Below are 17,329 nucleotides of genomic sequence, written 5' to 3'. Positions count from 1 at the left end.
TCTATGTCACGAAATGAGATACTTGATAAGTCACTGGGTCATGAAATGTAACACTTGGTCAGGCAATGTATCATGAAAGGGGACAATAAATCAATCACTGTGTCATTAATTGAGGCGCTTGATTATTCACTGTGTCATGCAATTGGACACTTGGTATGTCACTGTGTCGTAAAATAAGACACTTGATCAGTCGCTGTGTCATGGAATGGTACACTTGGTAAGTCAATGTGTCATGAAATGAAACACTTGGTAAGTCAATGAGTCAGGTAATGGGAACAATTGATAAGTCACTGTGACATTCAATCAGGCGCTTGTTTTAGTCACTGTCTCATGCAAGTGGACACTTGTTCAGTCACTATGTCATAAAATGAGACACTTAATCAGTCACTATCATTAAATGGGACACTTGATCAGTCACTAAGTCATGCTATTGGACACTTAGTCAGTCACTCTGTAATTATATGTACCACTTGGTCAGCCACTGTGTCATTAAATGAGGCGCTTGTTTAGTCAGGGTGTCGTGCTATTGGACACTTGGTCAGTCCCTGTTTCATAAAATGAGACACTTGAACAGTCAATGTCATGAAATGTGGACACTTAATCATGGAGTCATGCAATTGGGCACATAGTCAGTGACTGTGTTATGAAATGAGACACTTGATCAGTCATTGTGTCATGAAATGGGACATTTGATCAGTCACTGTGTCATGCAATGGCACACTTGATCAGTCAATGGGTCATGCAAGTGGACAATTAGTCAGTCACTGTGTCATAAAATGAGACACTTGATCAGTCACTGTGTCATGAAATGAGACACTTGATCAGTCAGTGTGTCATTCAAGGGGACACTTGATCAGCCACTGTTTCATGAAATGTTATACTTGATCAGTCACTGTGTCATAAAATGGAACACTTGGTCAGTCACTGTGTCATGAAATGTAACACTTGACCAGCCAATGTGTTATGCCATGGGGCACTTGATTAGTCACTGTGGCATGAAATATAATAATCGATCAGTCACTGTGCCATGAAATGTGACACTTGATCAGTCACTGTGTCATGCAATGGAGACACTTGATCAGTCACTTTGTCATGCAATGGGACACTTGATCAGTGACTGTATCATGAAATATTAAACTTGATCAGTCACTGTGTCATGAAATGGAACACTTGGTCAGTCACTGTGTCATAAAATGTAACACTTGATCAGGCACTGTGTCATGCAATGGGCGCTTGAGCAGTCACTTTGTTATTAAATGGGACACTTCATCAGTCACTGAGTCATGAAATGGAACACTTGATAAGTCAGCGTGTCATGAAAGGGGACACTTATATAGTCACTGTGTCATGCAATGGGTCACTTTACTCGTCACTGTGTCATGCAATGGGGCACTTGATCAGTCACTGTATCATTATATGTAACACTTGATCAGTTAATGTGTCAAGCAATCAGATTCTTGATCTATCACTGTGTCATGAAATGAGACAAATGATCCGCCACTGTGTCATAAAATGGAACACTTGGTCAGTAACTGTGTCATAAAATGTAACACTTTATCAGTCACTGTGTCATGCAATGGGACACTTGATCAGTCACTGAGTCGTGAAATGTAACACTTGATCAGTCAGTGGGTCATGAAATGGGACATTTGTTAAGCCACTGTGTCATAAAATGAGATAATTGATCGGTCACTGTAATGAAATAGCACACTTGATCAGTCACTGTGTCATGCAATTGGACACTTAGTCAGTCACTCTGTCATACAATTAGACACTTAATCAGATACTGTGTCATGAAATGAGACACTTTATCTGTCACTGTGTCATGCAATGGAACACTTAATCAGCCAGTGTTTCATGGCATGTTTTACTTGAACAGTCGCTGTGTCATGAAATAGAACACTTGGTCAGCCACTGTGTCATGAAATGTTACTCTAAATCAGTCACTGTGTCATAAAATGGGACACTTGATCAGTCACTGAGTCATGCAATCGGACACTTTATCAGTCACTGTGTCATGGAATGTGACACTTGATCAGTCACTGTGTCATGCAATGGGACACTTGATCAGTCGCTGTGTCATGAAATGAGACACTTAGTCAGTCAATGTGTTATTAAGTGGGTCACTTGATCAGTCAATGAGCCATAAAATGGAATACTTGATCAGTCAGTGTGTCATGAAAGGGACACTTATATAGTCACTGTGTCATGCAATGGGTCACTGTGTCAAGCAATGGGACACTTGATCAGTCACTGTGTCATGTAATCGGACACTTGATCCGTCACTGTGTCATGAAATGAGACACTTAATCAGCCAATATGTCATGAAATGGAATACTTGATAAGTCAGTGTGTCATTAAAGTGGACACTTGGTCAGTCACTTTTTCATGAAATGGAACACATGATCAGTCACTGTGTCATGAAATGGAATACTTAATTAGTCAGTGTGTAATGAAATGAGACATTTAGTCAATGTCTCATTATATGGGTCACTTGACTTGTCATTGAGTCATGCGATCGGATACATGGTCAGTAATTATGTAATACGAATGAAGGCACTTAGCCAGATTAAAAAAATAAACATAAAAACGTGTACACTTAGTTTGAAAGTTTATTTAAGATACTGCAAAATCAACAAGAGCTCAAATTTATCGCCTGGCAAAGTCAGACAAAAATGTTAACAAATTTATATGAACAAGTGATTCAACAAAACATCGCCTTTTTAAGATATTTTGTATATATAACAATAAATACTATGAGAACACGATGCCATTAAAATAAAGACATAATATGTGCAACTTCTAAACAAATTATTCGTTTCAAACAAATTAAATGCATTTGCTTTAAACATCACAACCAGTTTTGGCAAACAGTGTAAAAGGCTTACTTCGATCGCAATTTATTTTATTCAATTTTAGAGGTTTAGAACCTGAATGGATATGTGAAAATCAATCTGGCGACGGCGGTTGCAACAGGAAGCGGCGTTTTCCCTCCGCTGAAACCATCGTCGCCCTCTGTCTTGAGTTGATTTCCTCACGCGTACAGAGGCCGTGTTGCCTATTCCTTCAGCTGCCGGTGCAGTTACACGAATTGATTTCCACCATTAGAGCGTACTGCGATCACTGCTGCCCTAAGCTGAGGGCGCCGTAGTCTAACGAGATCTCCACCCGCCAGAATGGACAGAGGGCGGCCGCTTCACTCATCTGACGCCGCCGTCACCCGACTCGATTACCACTTGCGAGTTGAGAATGTCGTCGAGGTAGAGCGTCGCAAGCCGCCGCAGTTCCGTGAGCACCTCGACCGCCTTGGCGAAGGCTATCGTGCCGTCCCCATGACTAAGTATCAGCTGACACTTGAGCGCAAGGCTGAGGTCCGTCTCGACTGTCTCCAGGGCGACGTTGGGCGCCAATCCTTCGCGGTCTGAAACAACGAGCGCGTGACTTAAACCGTCATGGCCTGTGGAGACGGAAGAAGCTACAGTTGAATGTAGCACTTTATTGAATACTTTATTATAATTTTCCTCCGGTTATTTTAAACTTTTTTTACGCGCTAATTAAACTGTGTAATGTCCAAACAATATAATTATTACTAGCAATACCATATTTTCGATTAGGCGAGTATCATATGTTTTAAACAGTTTTAAATTGTGTTTAGAAGCAATTTAAATACATAAAGCATCGGGATTGAACAATTGTGCGTTTAAAGAATGCTTAATCAAATAATACGGAACACGCACCTAGAATTTGAAGTACTACGACCGCGGCATGCAACTTACCAGGACAAAACAAAACAATGGCAGAGAGAAGCGACAACTCCACGTCCGTCAGCCGGAGTTTCCGCAAGCGTCTTATGACTTGCTCGAGATCTGTAAAGAGCATGCCAAGCAGCCCGATTTCAGAAAGTCGCTCCCGGGGAACAGAAATGTTAAGTCGCGGGTTAAAGAGCGCCGGGCCGTCGACCTCCATGTGCGGTGAGTCACTGATGGCCGAAATCTCGAGCAGGCCGCTTTTAATCAGCAGCCGCTGGTCGCTCTGCGAGAGCGACCGGAAGAGCGGAATCTCCTTGGCGAAGGCGGTGATAAAGCGGACGGTTCCGGGGAGATACCGGAAGTACAGGTGACAGCAGTCTTCCTTATCGTCGATAAAGATCTGTGGAGTATATCAGTACGTGATAATTTCTAGTTATATTTGTATATGTTTTTTAATTACAAGTTTGTACTGAACTGTTATTTCGAAACCGAATTTCAAGTTCTGATTTGGGATCTTATATTTCCAGGAATAATACGAAATGTTAAACGCTTGTTGTTACATTACTTTATGCTATCATCATCTTGATCAAAACATCATCCGTATCATCAAACTTGTCGCAGTCAATATCGTCATCAACATCGTAGTCATCATCATCATCATCGTCATCATCATTATCATCATCACCAAAATCATCAACATCATCATCATAATGCAAATTACTATCGCCATTTCCACTACGACCTTCACCATAACCACAAACATCAAAGATACGGAAAAGTCCCTATACAACCACACGTTCTCGCCCGTACCCGTTTATCGCTGAAAAGTGCGGCGAAGTGGTCGAAGTCCTCGCAGGCCTTCCGGTACGCCGCGTGCACGGTGAGCACAAGCTGCTCGGTGCGCAGCTGCCTGTCCAGTTCGAGACTCGAGTGGCCGGGCATGTACAGGAAGCTGGTCTTCGCCGGTCGGTCTTTCTTTGGGCACCGGCCGAGGCGGACGGCTGTAGAAAAACACATGAAGTTATATGCATGTTTGTTGGTTACTAAACCTCTATATCCGTAACTGACGACTGTCGTCCTTGAATCAAAGACAGGTAAGACTGTAGACATCGTTCTATTATACGTTTGAGTTCAAACTAAGAATATCTTTTGTTAATCACAATTTTCAAAAACTTAACATGGACCGTGTATCTCAGTTTGCAGGGCTGCAAAGTTGGTGCGTACCTACGAATCCCCCGACAGATGGTTTACCGACGAGTCGGACCAGTGAGACCCAACCCTCGGGCTCTAAAGGAAATTGCCGGTATCACTACATGTTCTTAACCTCGTGTGACATATCGAATATTATTATGCAATAAGCTCAATTGGCGCCGCCATATTCAAATTTTAAGAAAAAGCTCGAGGCAGGAATTGACGATTGGAGAAAGCACGGGAACCAATAACAACTCGCATTATTAATATTGGATTCCGCGTCATAATCTATCTTGTTATATGGGTTTTACAGTGTATTTACCCTCATGCGACATGCCGACGGAGAGACACTTCTGCAGGCGACAGTACTGACACCGGTTGCGGCTGATACGCATGATGAGACAGCCTCGGGGGTTCTCGCACGGCTTGTACTCCATCTTCTGTCGCACCGTGCGCCGGAAGAACCCCTTAACCGGAAAGATAAACTGTTGATTAATTTCCGTACTTGGCTGAACAGTTGTTAGTTTAGTTTTACATAAAATCTATTAAGTTTGGCATCGAAAACCCTATTGGAATGCTCTCGGGTCCGTTTCCTGGGACTAGAAACAGTACTTGGTGTCTTTTGGGAGATCATAGGAACGCGCCCAGTGGGGTTCGAACCCGTGACCTCTGATCGTTAGGGGGACACCTTATCCACTAGCCACGGCGACCTCTGTAGTTACATAATAAATTCACACGATCGGAAAGCCCCGGGTTCGATCCTCACACTGATGACATTCCCAACACACCATCTCATAAAAAATAAAATTAATTTACGTAACTTAAGCAGGTTAAAGGACGCGTGCTAAACTAAAATATTCGACAGTATCGGTCACTATTAAATGTTGAAAACTTGAGCTGACCTGCGCATATCAACATTTATTCTAATTCATACAATTATAATACCTTGATCATAATAATTAACGTGAGGTACCAGTTTTGGAGATATATTTAGTTGGTACTGTTTCCCCGATTAACTGTATGACTACAATTTAGAAGAACTTGTAAAATAGATATGTAAACGAGTGAATACAGATTACAACTATTCTTTTCTAAAATGTATGTTCTAAAATTCTCTTTATGTATGAATGTAAAAATGAAAGGTAATTCAATGAAAGCAAATCCTCAGTGAACGAAATTAACGCTGTCATGGGTTACTGGCCTTGCAACCTTCACAGCTGAACACGCCATAGTGGAAACCTGACGACTTGTCGCCGCATATTTTACACAGAATGTGCTCGTTATCTCCCGATCCGTATTTTTCTACAATGTTCAACGATAGAAGACGAATTAAAACGTTAAATAAAGAACAAGATATACTTCAAAGAATACAACAATATTGTTGATAATTATAATGAAAACTGTTATTTTCAAACACAATATAATTCAAGCCATCGATTGGAAAATACTTTTTGCAACAACCGATAAAAACTATAAAAGCAGTCACAAAACGCTCAGCAGACTCTCGTAACAGCCGATGCTATCATACAATGGTCGCCCGTTTATTTAGTAATAAACATAACGAAAGAATATATAACACTACAAGTACTTAAACATACATGTATATATAATTAATATATCATTATTTATTGACTATTCACACGTGAAAAGGCGATAATTTTAAGTGGTGCAGTAAAGGGAACAAATCCAGGATCAATAAGAGAATATTACAACGGAGCTTACTCCCTTACTTTTGATCAGCACGAAGGTCGCGGTGACCTTTTGAAATGACAACAGATTCGCGTTCAAGGGCGACATTTAAACATGTAAATTATGTTAACCATTATGAAATGCGTGCTCAAAATTTAAAGGACCAACATCGCCGTTCCGGCCAAAACCAATGTTCAAAGACGTTTCAAGTGTTGCAGAAAACCTGTCAATCATTGGGCCTTTAACGTTATGTAACAAATGCAGTTTCAGGTAGATACATACATCCGCATAACTTAAAAAGAAACATGCATTCATTAACGCAATTTTCGCAATACTTGATTTCGGTTGGAGCATAAGATCGACCAACTACATTTTAGAAAGTCGGTTTAACGCCCGATTTGTGGCGGCTTAGTCATAAGTTGATCATATTAAAATAATTTTATATGTATGTTTGACTAGCTAGCGGCGTAGCTACATTTAGTCCGTTCAGGCCCGGGTCAACAACTTTTGCCCGGGTATAAAACATATGATTCAGGAAAGTGCGATACAATCGATCGATAAGGACTGGGAGTTTGAGTTAACACAAAATACCGAGAGAGCGCGTTGTCAGAATATATGCCTGTATCAGCTTTGGGAAATCGGGGCTTAAAACATGTGCGTAATGTGTCGTCCCAGATTAGAATTCGTAATTCGCACAGTCTTATCGGGAACGACACGTTATGCCTAAACTGGAATTTCGCCTAAGATAGACATCATGTAAACAAAAAATACCATAAAAACGGAAAGTGTCGTTCCTGTTTAGCCGGTGGTAAGTGCGCAGGCTTATCTGCAACGTTGCTTAACGCACATGCATTAAGCCCCGGTTTTCCAGAGCAAGGCTCATATCTTAACAACTACCATCGCATATTGGCTGGATGACAATTGTAGCTCATATCTTAACAACTACCGTCGCATATTGGCTGGATGACAATTGTAGCAAAGAGAAAATGTTCTGGTTACGCCTCTGTGACTACCTATATAAATAATTATACATGATGTTGTCCAATATGAAATACAAACCTATTTTTGTAACAGGTAAAAAAAGGCTACGGTAAAAAATGTCGAGCGCATAAGCCACAGGCTCGCACTTATCAAGTAAATATAATCTGTATTCTAGATTAATGGTCGGTATGGTTGCTTCATTTGTAAAACCCACTGTGTGATACACAAAAAACATCTATATCCCATTCAAACAAGACGGGAACACCTTAACTTTTTGCTTAACATTTTATCATCGTAATATTACTGTTTGCATTTATGATGCTATGAAAGTAAATATTTCGTTCTTCTGTTAAGGTATTTTATGCTCTTTTAACGATATAAAAAATAAGCGTTTTCACAAAGTTTCTCGTGCAAATAAAATACCCTATACGGCCATAATGCCTGTGATTTTGTAAACCTCTTCGTCCTTTTATTCGTCCGTCTTTGAATGAAAGGTGAGAATCTATCAGGACCGAACACACACAATGCGTACCTTTCTTCCTTGTCTTCATATTCGTCTGAATGTGAAAGCCCGTTCGGATTACCATGGCTGCGTCCACTGAAAATACAAGGACGTCATTAAAATGTTTATGTATGTATGTTTTACGTGTGTTTATTATAACGATGACGTCATGAATCCCATTCGTTAAACTCTTCCACCGCTGAATGACAACATCAGAATCAGACAAATATGAGCATTAAAGGGATCTTTTCACGCTTTGGTAAATTGACAAAATTGAAAAAAGTTGTTTCAGATTCGCAAATTTTCGTTTAAGTTATGATATTTGTGAGGAAACAGTAATACTGAACATTTACCATGGTCTAATATAGCCATTATATGCATCTTTTGACGATTTTAAAACCTAAAAATTATAAAGCGTTGCAACGCGAAACGATTGAATAATTTGGAGAGTTCTGTTTTTGTCGTTAAATTTTGTGAAACTACGAAGATTGCTTATATAAGGTATAAAATACATCAATTATGTGTACTCGGCGGAATAGCTCAGTAGGCTAGAGCGTTTTTACTTCAGGACTCTGGCAGGACTCCAGGGGTCACTGGTTCGAAACCTGCTCCGGGCAATGTTCTTTTCCTTTTTTTAATTTTATTCTTGATTTTTTACTGGAGCCTTTACGATCCAATGTTTACATTTATCAATATAAAGCATTTAATGAATAAGTTAAAAAATGCCAAAATCTGTGAAAAGGCCCCTTTAACTCAATGTTTTACTCTTTAACTATAACAACTTCTTGTTAAAGGAGGTTTAGACGAATACAATAGAATACCGGTACTATATAATTGCGGATCTATAAAGTGCCCCAGTAATACAGTTAAGAAAATGACACAGTTATAAAAAGAGGTATTTAAAGTTTATTGACGTCATATTTATCTAATTGTCAAAGATCGATGACCAGAAATATGGAGAGAAAATAACTTAAACACTTCTCAAAAACAAACTTATGTAAGCAATATTATGTCAACATCAGAATAGATCTGTCTAGAGGCTATAATTAGGTTATTCTCTACGAAGCTACTTGCGATGAGAGAGTTAATAAGGATATATGATGATCAGGTTGATTATGCCGTTTGTCGTAAGCGTGGTAAAAGATGGGTTCAAAATACCTGACATTGCTGCTAAATGTACATAACTGACAATTAAGATGCTGATGATGTTGCTTAGTTTAAACTTAATTATTTGATGATGATGATGATGATGATGATGATGATGATGGTGATGATGATGATGATATTGTTGTTGTTGTTGATGATGATGATGATGATGATGATGATGATGATGATGATGATGATGATGATGACGACGACGACGACGACGACGACGACGTCGATGACGATGATGATGATGATGATGATGATGATGATGATGATGATGAAGATGACGACGACGACGAAGACGATGATGATGATGATGATGATGATGAGGAGGATGATGATGATGAGGATGATGATGATGATGATGATGATGATGATGATGATGATGATGATGATGATGAGGATGATGATGAGGATGATGATGATGATGATGATGATGATGATGATGATGATGATGATGATGATGATGATGATGATGATGATGATGATGGTGGTGGAGGGAGAATGGCAAGAAAAGAAGCTGAAGAGGAACAAGGTGGGTTGACCTTGAAAAGGGACACGACAGATTCTTTGGTTAAAAAAAAATAGTCGGATGGTTAATCTGCATTCAACAATATGTAACATAGTAGGTATATTTCTAACACAAGACTTTGGAATTCAATGGTAATGTAACAGTGTAAGACTTTACTCAATAAGCCGTCAATGTTGCATAAATAAACCTTTCGTGGCATATAAACATCGAAAGTAATGGTCCTTAAATGAATAGTTTAGATATATTACGAACTTGGCCTAGATAGAAAGTCTCAGTTGTTAGGTTTTTACATGCATTAAATAACATAATTAAATTTAGTGAAAAAAGGTTAAAATCACCTGCTTCAGTCACCATCATGTATTTATTTATACATAATAACGATCAAATGTGACGACATTTTTCATGTTATACTCTCTACATGATTGGGAAATCGACATTGGTTTTGTAGATTAGTTTTGATTTCGAACACGAAGATGACAGTTTTTATATAATAATATAGTAATATTTATAACAGGATATTATACGTCTGTAGTGGATCACACAGTATTATATTAAGTAGCAACGTAGATTTGTGGTTTTGACAATAAAAAGGGGCCATGTTTTATGTGCTTCTGATCAGCTTATTTTGACAATTAGATTGTACAGCATCAGAACATTAAGACTTACTGCTGATTTCATAAAATTGAAACTGACAATTGTTGTTCAGGACTTTGAAATTATATATATTCGAACTGTGTATAAAAATGTAATAATATCTTATAATTATTATAATTTAAACAGAATTAAATTCAAAAAAAATATATAAAAGACTTTCTTCTGAATTGTATTATGGAATCTCGATTTGGAGTAATTTTGTTGTGGTAACGATTTACGCCACATATAGATCCGACATCACCCGATATCTAACGAGGCATGCGACATTGATCCGACATCACCCGATATCTAACGAGGCATGCGAAAAAATCCGACATCACCCGATATCTAACGAGGCATGCGACATTAATCCGACATCACCCGATATCAAACGAGGCATGCGACTTTTAACATATAGTGCCTGTCGAGTATTTCCGGTTTCAACAAGCGTTTTCTTTCACAAAATCAATTCAATTTAATTTATTTCTTACAGCTATCGGCATAGTTATCAGTGCTGCAATCGTCTTTCACGTTCTTTAAACTATTGCTAATGTATTACTTATACTGCTATTTCTGTGGATTGGCGTCTAAATAAAAAAACTCACACATGGCGATTTTATAGAGAAACTGGCAGTTGTCCGCGGTCAACAGTACATGTAGTACCAGTGTCAGAGTTTATTTGCAGGTCAGCACGAGGGTTTTGCACAAAAAAATATATTGTGGTATACAACTGTTAATCATAATCCTGTACTTTGTTGCATCAGCATGAAAGCATAGGAGTGCAAACTCAACAAAACTGTTTATAAAGCACATAACAAAACATTCCATTACATATGAATCGCGCTTTTGGTAAACGGGGCTTAATGCATGTGCGTAACGTGTCGTTGCAAACTAGCCTGTGCAGTCCACACGTGCATTAAGCCCCGTTTTCCCAGAGCGCGGCTCATATGTAACCTAAACGGAAATAAATAAAAACCAGCATCACCAAAACCATTGAGTTTACAACACAAGATTATCGGAATTAAATTAGAGGTAAAAGCTGAGTAATAATTATATAAAATATAATTAAAATAAAACAATTACCAGCAAATATCGTTCCCCGTTTTCATAAATCCATGTTTCACATACTAATTAATATATTCAAGTGTCAATGTCAAAAACAATTCGACCAAACGATAACAGCTTGAGTGTTCATAAATGCATACAGGCATAGACTGGACCGGTCACTAGTTAATCTTCTTATCGAGTCCTATTACGCGGTCACCTCTGACCAGGCTGACCGTTGTGTCACCTAGATCATGCGGTCAGTGACCTGTCACCCCGTTGTATGACCGCTTACACTGTGTATGAAGATATTTACGTACTTAACCTAGTCGCACTGGTAGTTGAAACGCGAGCATGCCACATAAACTAATAAAGGTCTATACTAAGATGCATTAATCAATTTTGACTATAACTGTCAGCGTTTAGCCTAGTAGGTATTGTACTATGATATATCTATTTACATCACGTACAGCCTATTTCATTGATTTAACTTCATATGCATTACACATATGCATAAAATGAACACAAAAATACTGTTCATTATTATTATATTTATTACATTGAATTAACGTAAAATATTAACTCGGCATAAGCGTTCTTGAGTTACCATTTTACTATATCGGGTCACTGTGACCTTGACCTTTGACCTAGTGACCTCAAAATCAAGAGGGGTCATCTGCGAGTCATGATCAATATACCTATGAAGTTTCATGATCCTAGGCCCAAGCGTTCTTGAGTTATCATCCGGAAACCACCTGGTGGACCGACAGACCGACAGACCGACATGTGCAAAGCAAGATACCCCCTCTTCTTCGAAGGGGGGCATAAGTAGTAAAGATACACCAATCCTTTCTCATAATTGTCTCTTAAGTGATAAGTACAGATGTGCATGATGAAGCAATGTGGATGGCAAAAAAATCATCTCTTAAAAAGTGTGTCTGCCATTGCCTACCTCGGGCGCTGGCATGAATTATTTGCTCAATATTTTCTCGTCTGTATCTTTTGGATTGGGAAAAATAATGCAATAAACAAAACAATTCGATAAATGTATCTCTATTTATATGATTATAAGTACCACTATTCCCTACTGTGTATAGGTGAATATTTAACTGCATTTTTTTAAATGTATTTTTAAAATTCTGATTAAATTTATTTTTACAATCAAGATAATGTTAAGTTAATATTTTTTAACATGTAATTAAAACTAAGACTGTGTTTAAACTTTATGAATTTAGTACTGTAAATGAACTTTTTTTAATTAAATATCACATGGGAACAAAACATTAACATACATGCATGTTGTTATGTCATTGATACATTAAGCCGAGGTTAATTAATATGTTTTAATTGTTTATCTTTCAATATCTTTGAGTAACACATTTTCTGTTCCATGTTATTCCAGTTAATTGTATTTTGTCACAAATCTAACCTTTTCAGTGCGGGAACCGAATTTTGAAGCCCTTTGCAAACAGTTTGAATCCAGATGAGACGCCACAGAACGTGGCGTCTCATCAGGATCCAAACTGTTTGCTATTCTGATAGTATTCTTAGAAAAAAAATCGAATAAAATGCTAATTTTAGAAATTCAGCAGACGACATTTTAGCAGAAGACAAAGTTCCCAGCATTCAAAGGGCTAATAAAGCAGAATATGCAAACGAATAAGAGTATCAAGACATATGTATTTTTATTTTTCCATTTTCGCTCCTTTTGCACTCGTGCTATGCAATTATCGATTTATAATAGTTCAAATTGTCTAGAGTTTACCAGAAAAGTTCAGTATTAATCTGGGAAATTTTGGTCAGATTTTTTTTGAAAAATGTCACTTTATGACATTCGGAAGCACGCTGCCAGAGTCCTAAATTGGGGACATAAATCGACGGTATCACATGTTTTCGAAAAAACCTGATTGGGAATATTATTTTATTTACAAATTATAAACAGTTGAAACACTTCATCTATTCACTAAAAGTCACTTACAATATAAAGAAGTACAAGACTAATATTGAGTTCATCCTGAAAAAAGGATTATCTCACCCCCAAGACTATTTTGATTGAGAAAATTGCACTGGATAGGTAGACAAAAAAGATATTTTCCCCAAAGAGGTTTGTGAATATGATTTTACATGGAATTTAAATGTTTAACGTTATTCAAATATCTTTTTTAAAATATCCATACAGTGGTATGTTACTCCATGCATTGGACACATATGTAAATCCCTTTATCATATTTAAAATAGTTTCATATAATTTCAAATAGTTTCCAAAACTAACCAATTTCAAATAATTTCAATTTCAAATAATTGCAAATAATTTCAAATAATCTTAAATAATTTCAATTTCAAATAATTTTAATTTCAAAATTCAAATTCAAATAATTTCAAATGATTTCAATTTATGTCAAATTATTTCAAGCAGTTTCATTGCTTTACCATTACTTAAACGGCAGCTGTCCCGTATTCAGAAAGAACATGGACAAAAGTCAGTTATGTATCTTTTCATTGAAAGATTTAGAACAATCAAATAATGCTTAACTAATTATTATATTGTGTGAGCAGAGAAAAGCTGGAATTGAAATTATTACATTTTTAGTTGATCTTTAATTTCCCCTAGGGTACAACTACAAGTTCAAAAAACAAGAGCACCGCATAACGGGTGTCACGCTCGGCTGCGAAAGCTTGTCAGAATTTGTTTCTTTTTAGAGGTAACAGTGACCTTCAACTTTGAGCTAGTGACCCAAAATGGGTGTGGCATGTAGAACTCATCAAGGTGCATCTAAATATGAAGTTTCAAAGTTGTAGGTGGAAGCACTTTGATTTTAGAGCCAATGTAAAGATTTTAGCACGACGCCGGCGGACGGCTGACGGCGGACGTCGGACGGCGGACGGCGGACGACGAGCAGGCTATGACAATACCTCGGGTTTTCTCCGAAAACAGCCTCGCTAAAAATCTGCATGGTCTCGATTGTTATAATATTACAAACGTATAGTATTACTTCCTATATGGAAAAAATAATCTCAAGAAAATGCATGCTCATGTATCCCTATACTTATGAACTAGCAAGACCTAATTTAATATATTATTTATTAATGTTATAGTGCTGGTATGATACCAGTTTTTAAGATCTTATTTTCTAAATACAAAACTGTCCCCTCCTACCTTGGAATAACTACGGATTGATGAAAACGTTTATTCAATTTATATGTACATATTATATTATAATTAATAAATAATTATTTAACGACGAAAAACAAAATCAAATACTACGTTTATTTGTGTATTTCGAAGTTAATAAGGTCCTTCCGCGGGAACGGGGATTGAACCTTTTTCCTCTAGGTGAGAGACTTGTACACCTGCGATAAGCGGACCGCTTTATTTACTTTCTGTGGACTTAACTTTCATATGAGCCGTGCTTTTTGAAAATGGGGTTTAATTCATGGGCGTAAAGTGTCGCCCCAGATTAGCCTGTGCGGACTGAAAAGGCTAAACAGTGACGAGACTTTCCGCCTAAACTTGGTTTTTGCTAAGAAGAGACTTTCTTGAAACGAAAAATATCATAAAAGCGGAAAGTGTATATATATATATATATATATATATATATGCGCAATTAAAGAACATCTCTTTTTAAATTATGCCTTATGTCTTCAAACAAATAACAATTTCTGTTAAAAACTTCGAATACTGGTTCACCGCATGTTTGTTATTTATTTAGTCTTGTCTACGTTTTAAATGAATATTTTCTCAAAAACTCGTATTTTCTTGATCACTGAAATATTTTATATAGAACACTTCAGTTTACCTTCGCATTGATTTATTTAACACGAATATTCATTTTTATGCAGGTAGAATATTTATTATTTGTGAATTTATATGAGAGATTGGTGTTACACGCACATATGTCTTACCTTTGAAATTTAATGTCCACTCGTTAACAAGTCCACGATACTTTACAGTAATTTATAATATAACTAAATTATCAAATATATTGACAATGCCGCACAGGCTGTACAGCGACAGTCGACACATAAAATACTTTCAAGTCTATGTCTATTATTTGCAAATTAACTTCAAAACACCACTGCTTACTATTAGTCGGAATAAACAATAGCCACACAACTTCGTCGATCACAATATCATTTGGAATCAAATCACACTGTGCGCGTTATCGAATGTTTGTTTCGAAAAATCAAGTATATATCGTAGCTGTCGCTTTGACAGAGCGAGAAGGTCACGATGATCTAGGGCAGTTATGTCAGGGCGACCTGAAATACGTGCAACGACCGCTTTACATATAGAGAGTCATAACGCATGCGCGGTTGCTCTCCTCGCGCGCGCTTGGTAAAATATCGTCTGCTGCTTATAGATTGCGTAACAGTACATTCAGCCAGGATATTAAATCTAATTAAAGAACATCACATCTCCAGAATAAGTACATTAACCATATAATAGTACGTTGCAAACGAAACACAAATATTTATTTGTATACAATAGTTCTCTTATATGAACATGGTGTGATACATTGTTTAGTATTGGAGAAACTATTCAATAACGTACATCAGGGACCTATAGTTATGGCAAATATATCGCTAGCGGCCTGAAGCGTTTTTAATGCGGTGTAAATTCATGATTCAACGAACCGAAGAGTAGTTAAAAGGTGTTTTTCACTGACGAAAATATGAGGTGTACAAGATCGCATTATTCACAGTATAGTAAACACGCTGGTCAAACGAATACTTCGATAAATTATTGCACTTCGATAACAGAGAAAAATCAAAGCACCGAAGGCTCTAAAGTTGTGTATCGCTTTTTAAATCACATGTTTAAAATAAACATAACCTATTCAAATTCATAGAGTGTGTATACACGCACATGTGTGAGATGTGTGTGCACGGTTTATAATCCTATTTATGTTATAGAGATTAAACAAAACATAAACAAACCAACAACAACATGTCCCTTTAAAGACTTTATGAAGGCATAGACAATATGATAACAACCGTAGAACAGGAACCTGTTTGTTTAAAATAAAATTATGTGCAATCACCATGTTATTAATATCGTTAATTATCGAATACCTTTTAAACTACGTATATAATTTCATAATGGAAATTCACTGCACAAAACTAAATTTAACACCTAGCGTCGGAAAATAATATCAAGTTCACCTACCACTGTACTACAGCCTATTAAAATTATTTTATCTTAATTATGGCCTTTCAAAAGACGAAAGCTAACAAGTGTGCAACTACGACAACCAATGTCCACCAGCAACTCCTGGACCAGAATACAGGAGAAATCGCCACTACCTGATACCATTTAGTATCGACCTGCATGATACTGATCTATTAATAGCCTCAGAATTTTAGTGACCTGTGCTGCGCCAAAATACCACTTGACTGACGTAGCACATAGTGGACTATTTTAATATATCATAAACATTCTGTTACCAAGAAACTTATAATACAAAAAGAAATGTTTTTTCGGCGTAGCTATATAAACCAGCTTTTCACCTTACCTGACCTTTGTAAGTATCCAATAAAATTCAAATAAAATTTCCCGCGGCTAGGTACAAATGAATGCACTTCATTTATTCAATTGGCTGATTTGAACATACCACCAGAACATTGGAAACATGGACGCGTCTTTGTAGCACTGTTTTACTGCATGAAATAATTTTATCTAATGAAAAGGCTTGATAGATAGAACAGTTTTACGCTCAACTCTCGACATCAATGCAGTATGTGCGTGCATCTTTTATGTTCAGAAGATTGCCAGCGCCAGTATCAGAGTTACTTCGCGGCCAGTGAAATAATCGTTATATAATATAAGACTTGTGGTAAGCAGCAATAAATCACTTTCTCGGG

General features: G+C 37.2%; 1 protein-coding gene across 3 annotated transcripts; it reads right to left on the bottom strand.

The window, feature by feature from the left end:
• Positions 1-2,594: 2,594 nt before the first annotated feature.
• On the bottom strand, positions 2,595-15,714 carry LOC127848408 (nuclear hormone receptor E75-like). 3 transcript variants are annotated; one of them, XM_052380854.1, is made up of 7 exons: positions 15,552-15,714; positions 8,143-8,208; positions 6,142-6,242; positions 5,263-5,407; positions 4,560-4,750; positions 3,777-4,149; positions 2,595-3,421 (listed from the first exon to the last, which is right to left on the bottom strand). In XM_052380854.1, coding segments are annotated over exons 1-7 (1,098 nt in total). In that variant the 5' UTR covers positions 15,553-15,714; the 3' UTR covers positions 2,595-3,200. The 3 variants fall into 3 exon arrangements, with proteins under 3 accessions (XP_052236814.1, XP_052236815.1, XP_052236816.1); XM_052380855.1 differs by having other exon boundaries at positions 15,371-15,712; XM_052380856.1 differs by lacking the exon at positions 15,552-15,714 and adding an exon at positions 11,507-11,526.
• Positions 15,715-17,329: the final 1,615 nt, after the last annotated feature.

The sequence above is a fragment of the Dreissena polymorpha genome, chromosome 10 (assembly GCF_020536995.1).
Source record: "Dreissena polymorpha isolate Duluth1 chromosome 10, UMN_Dpol_1.0, whole genome shotgun sequence".
NCBI lineage: Eukaryota > Metazoa > Mollusca > Bivalvia > Myida > Dreissenidae > Dreissena > Dreissena polymorpha.
Note: the sequence above shows the minus strand (reverse complement) of the source record. Positions and strands in the feature narration are given on the sequence as shown.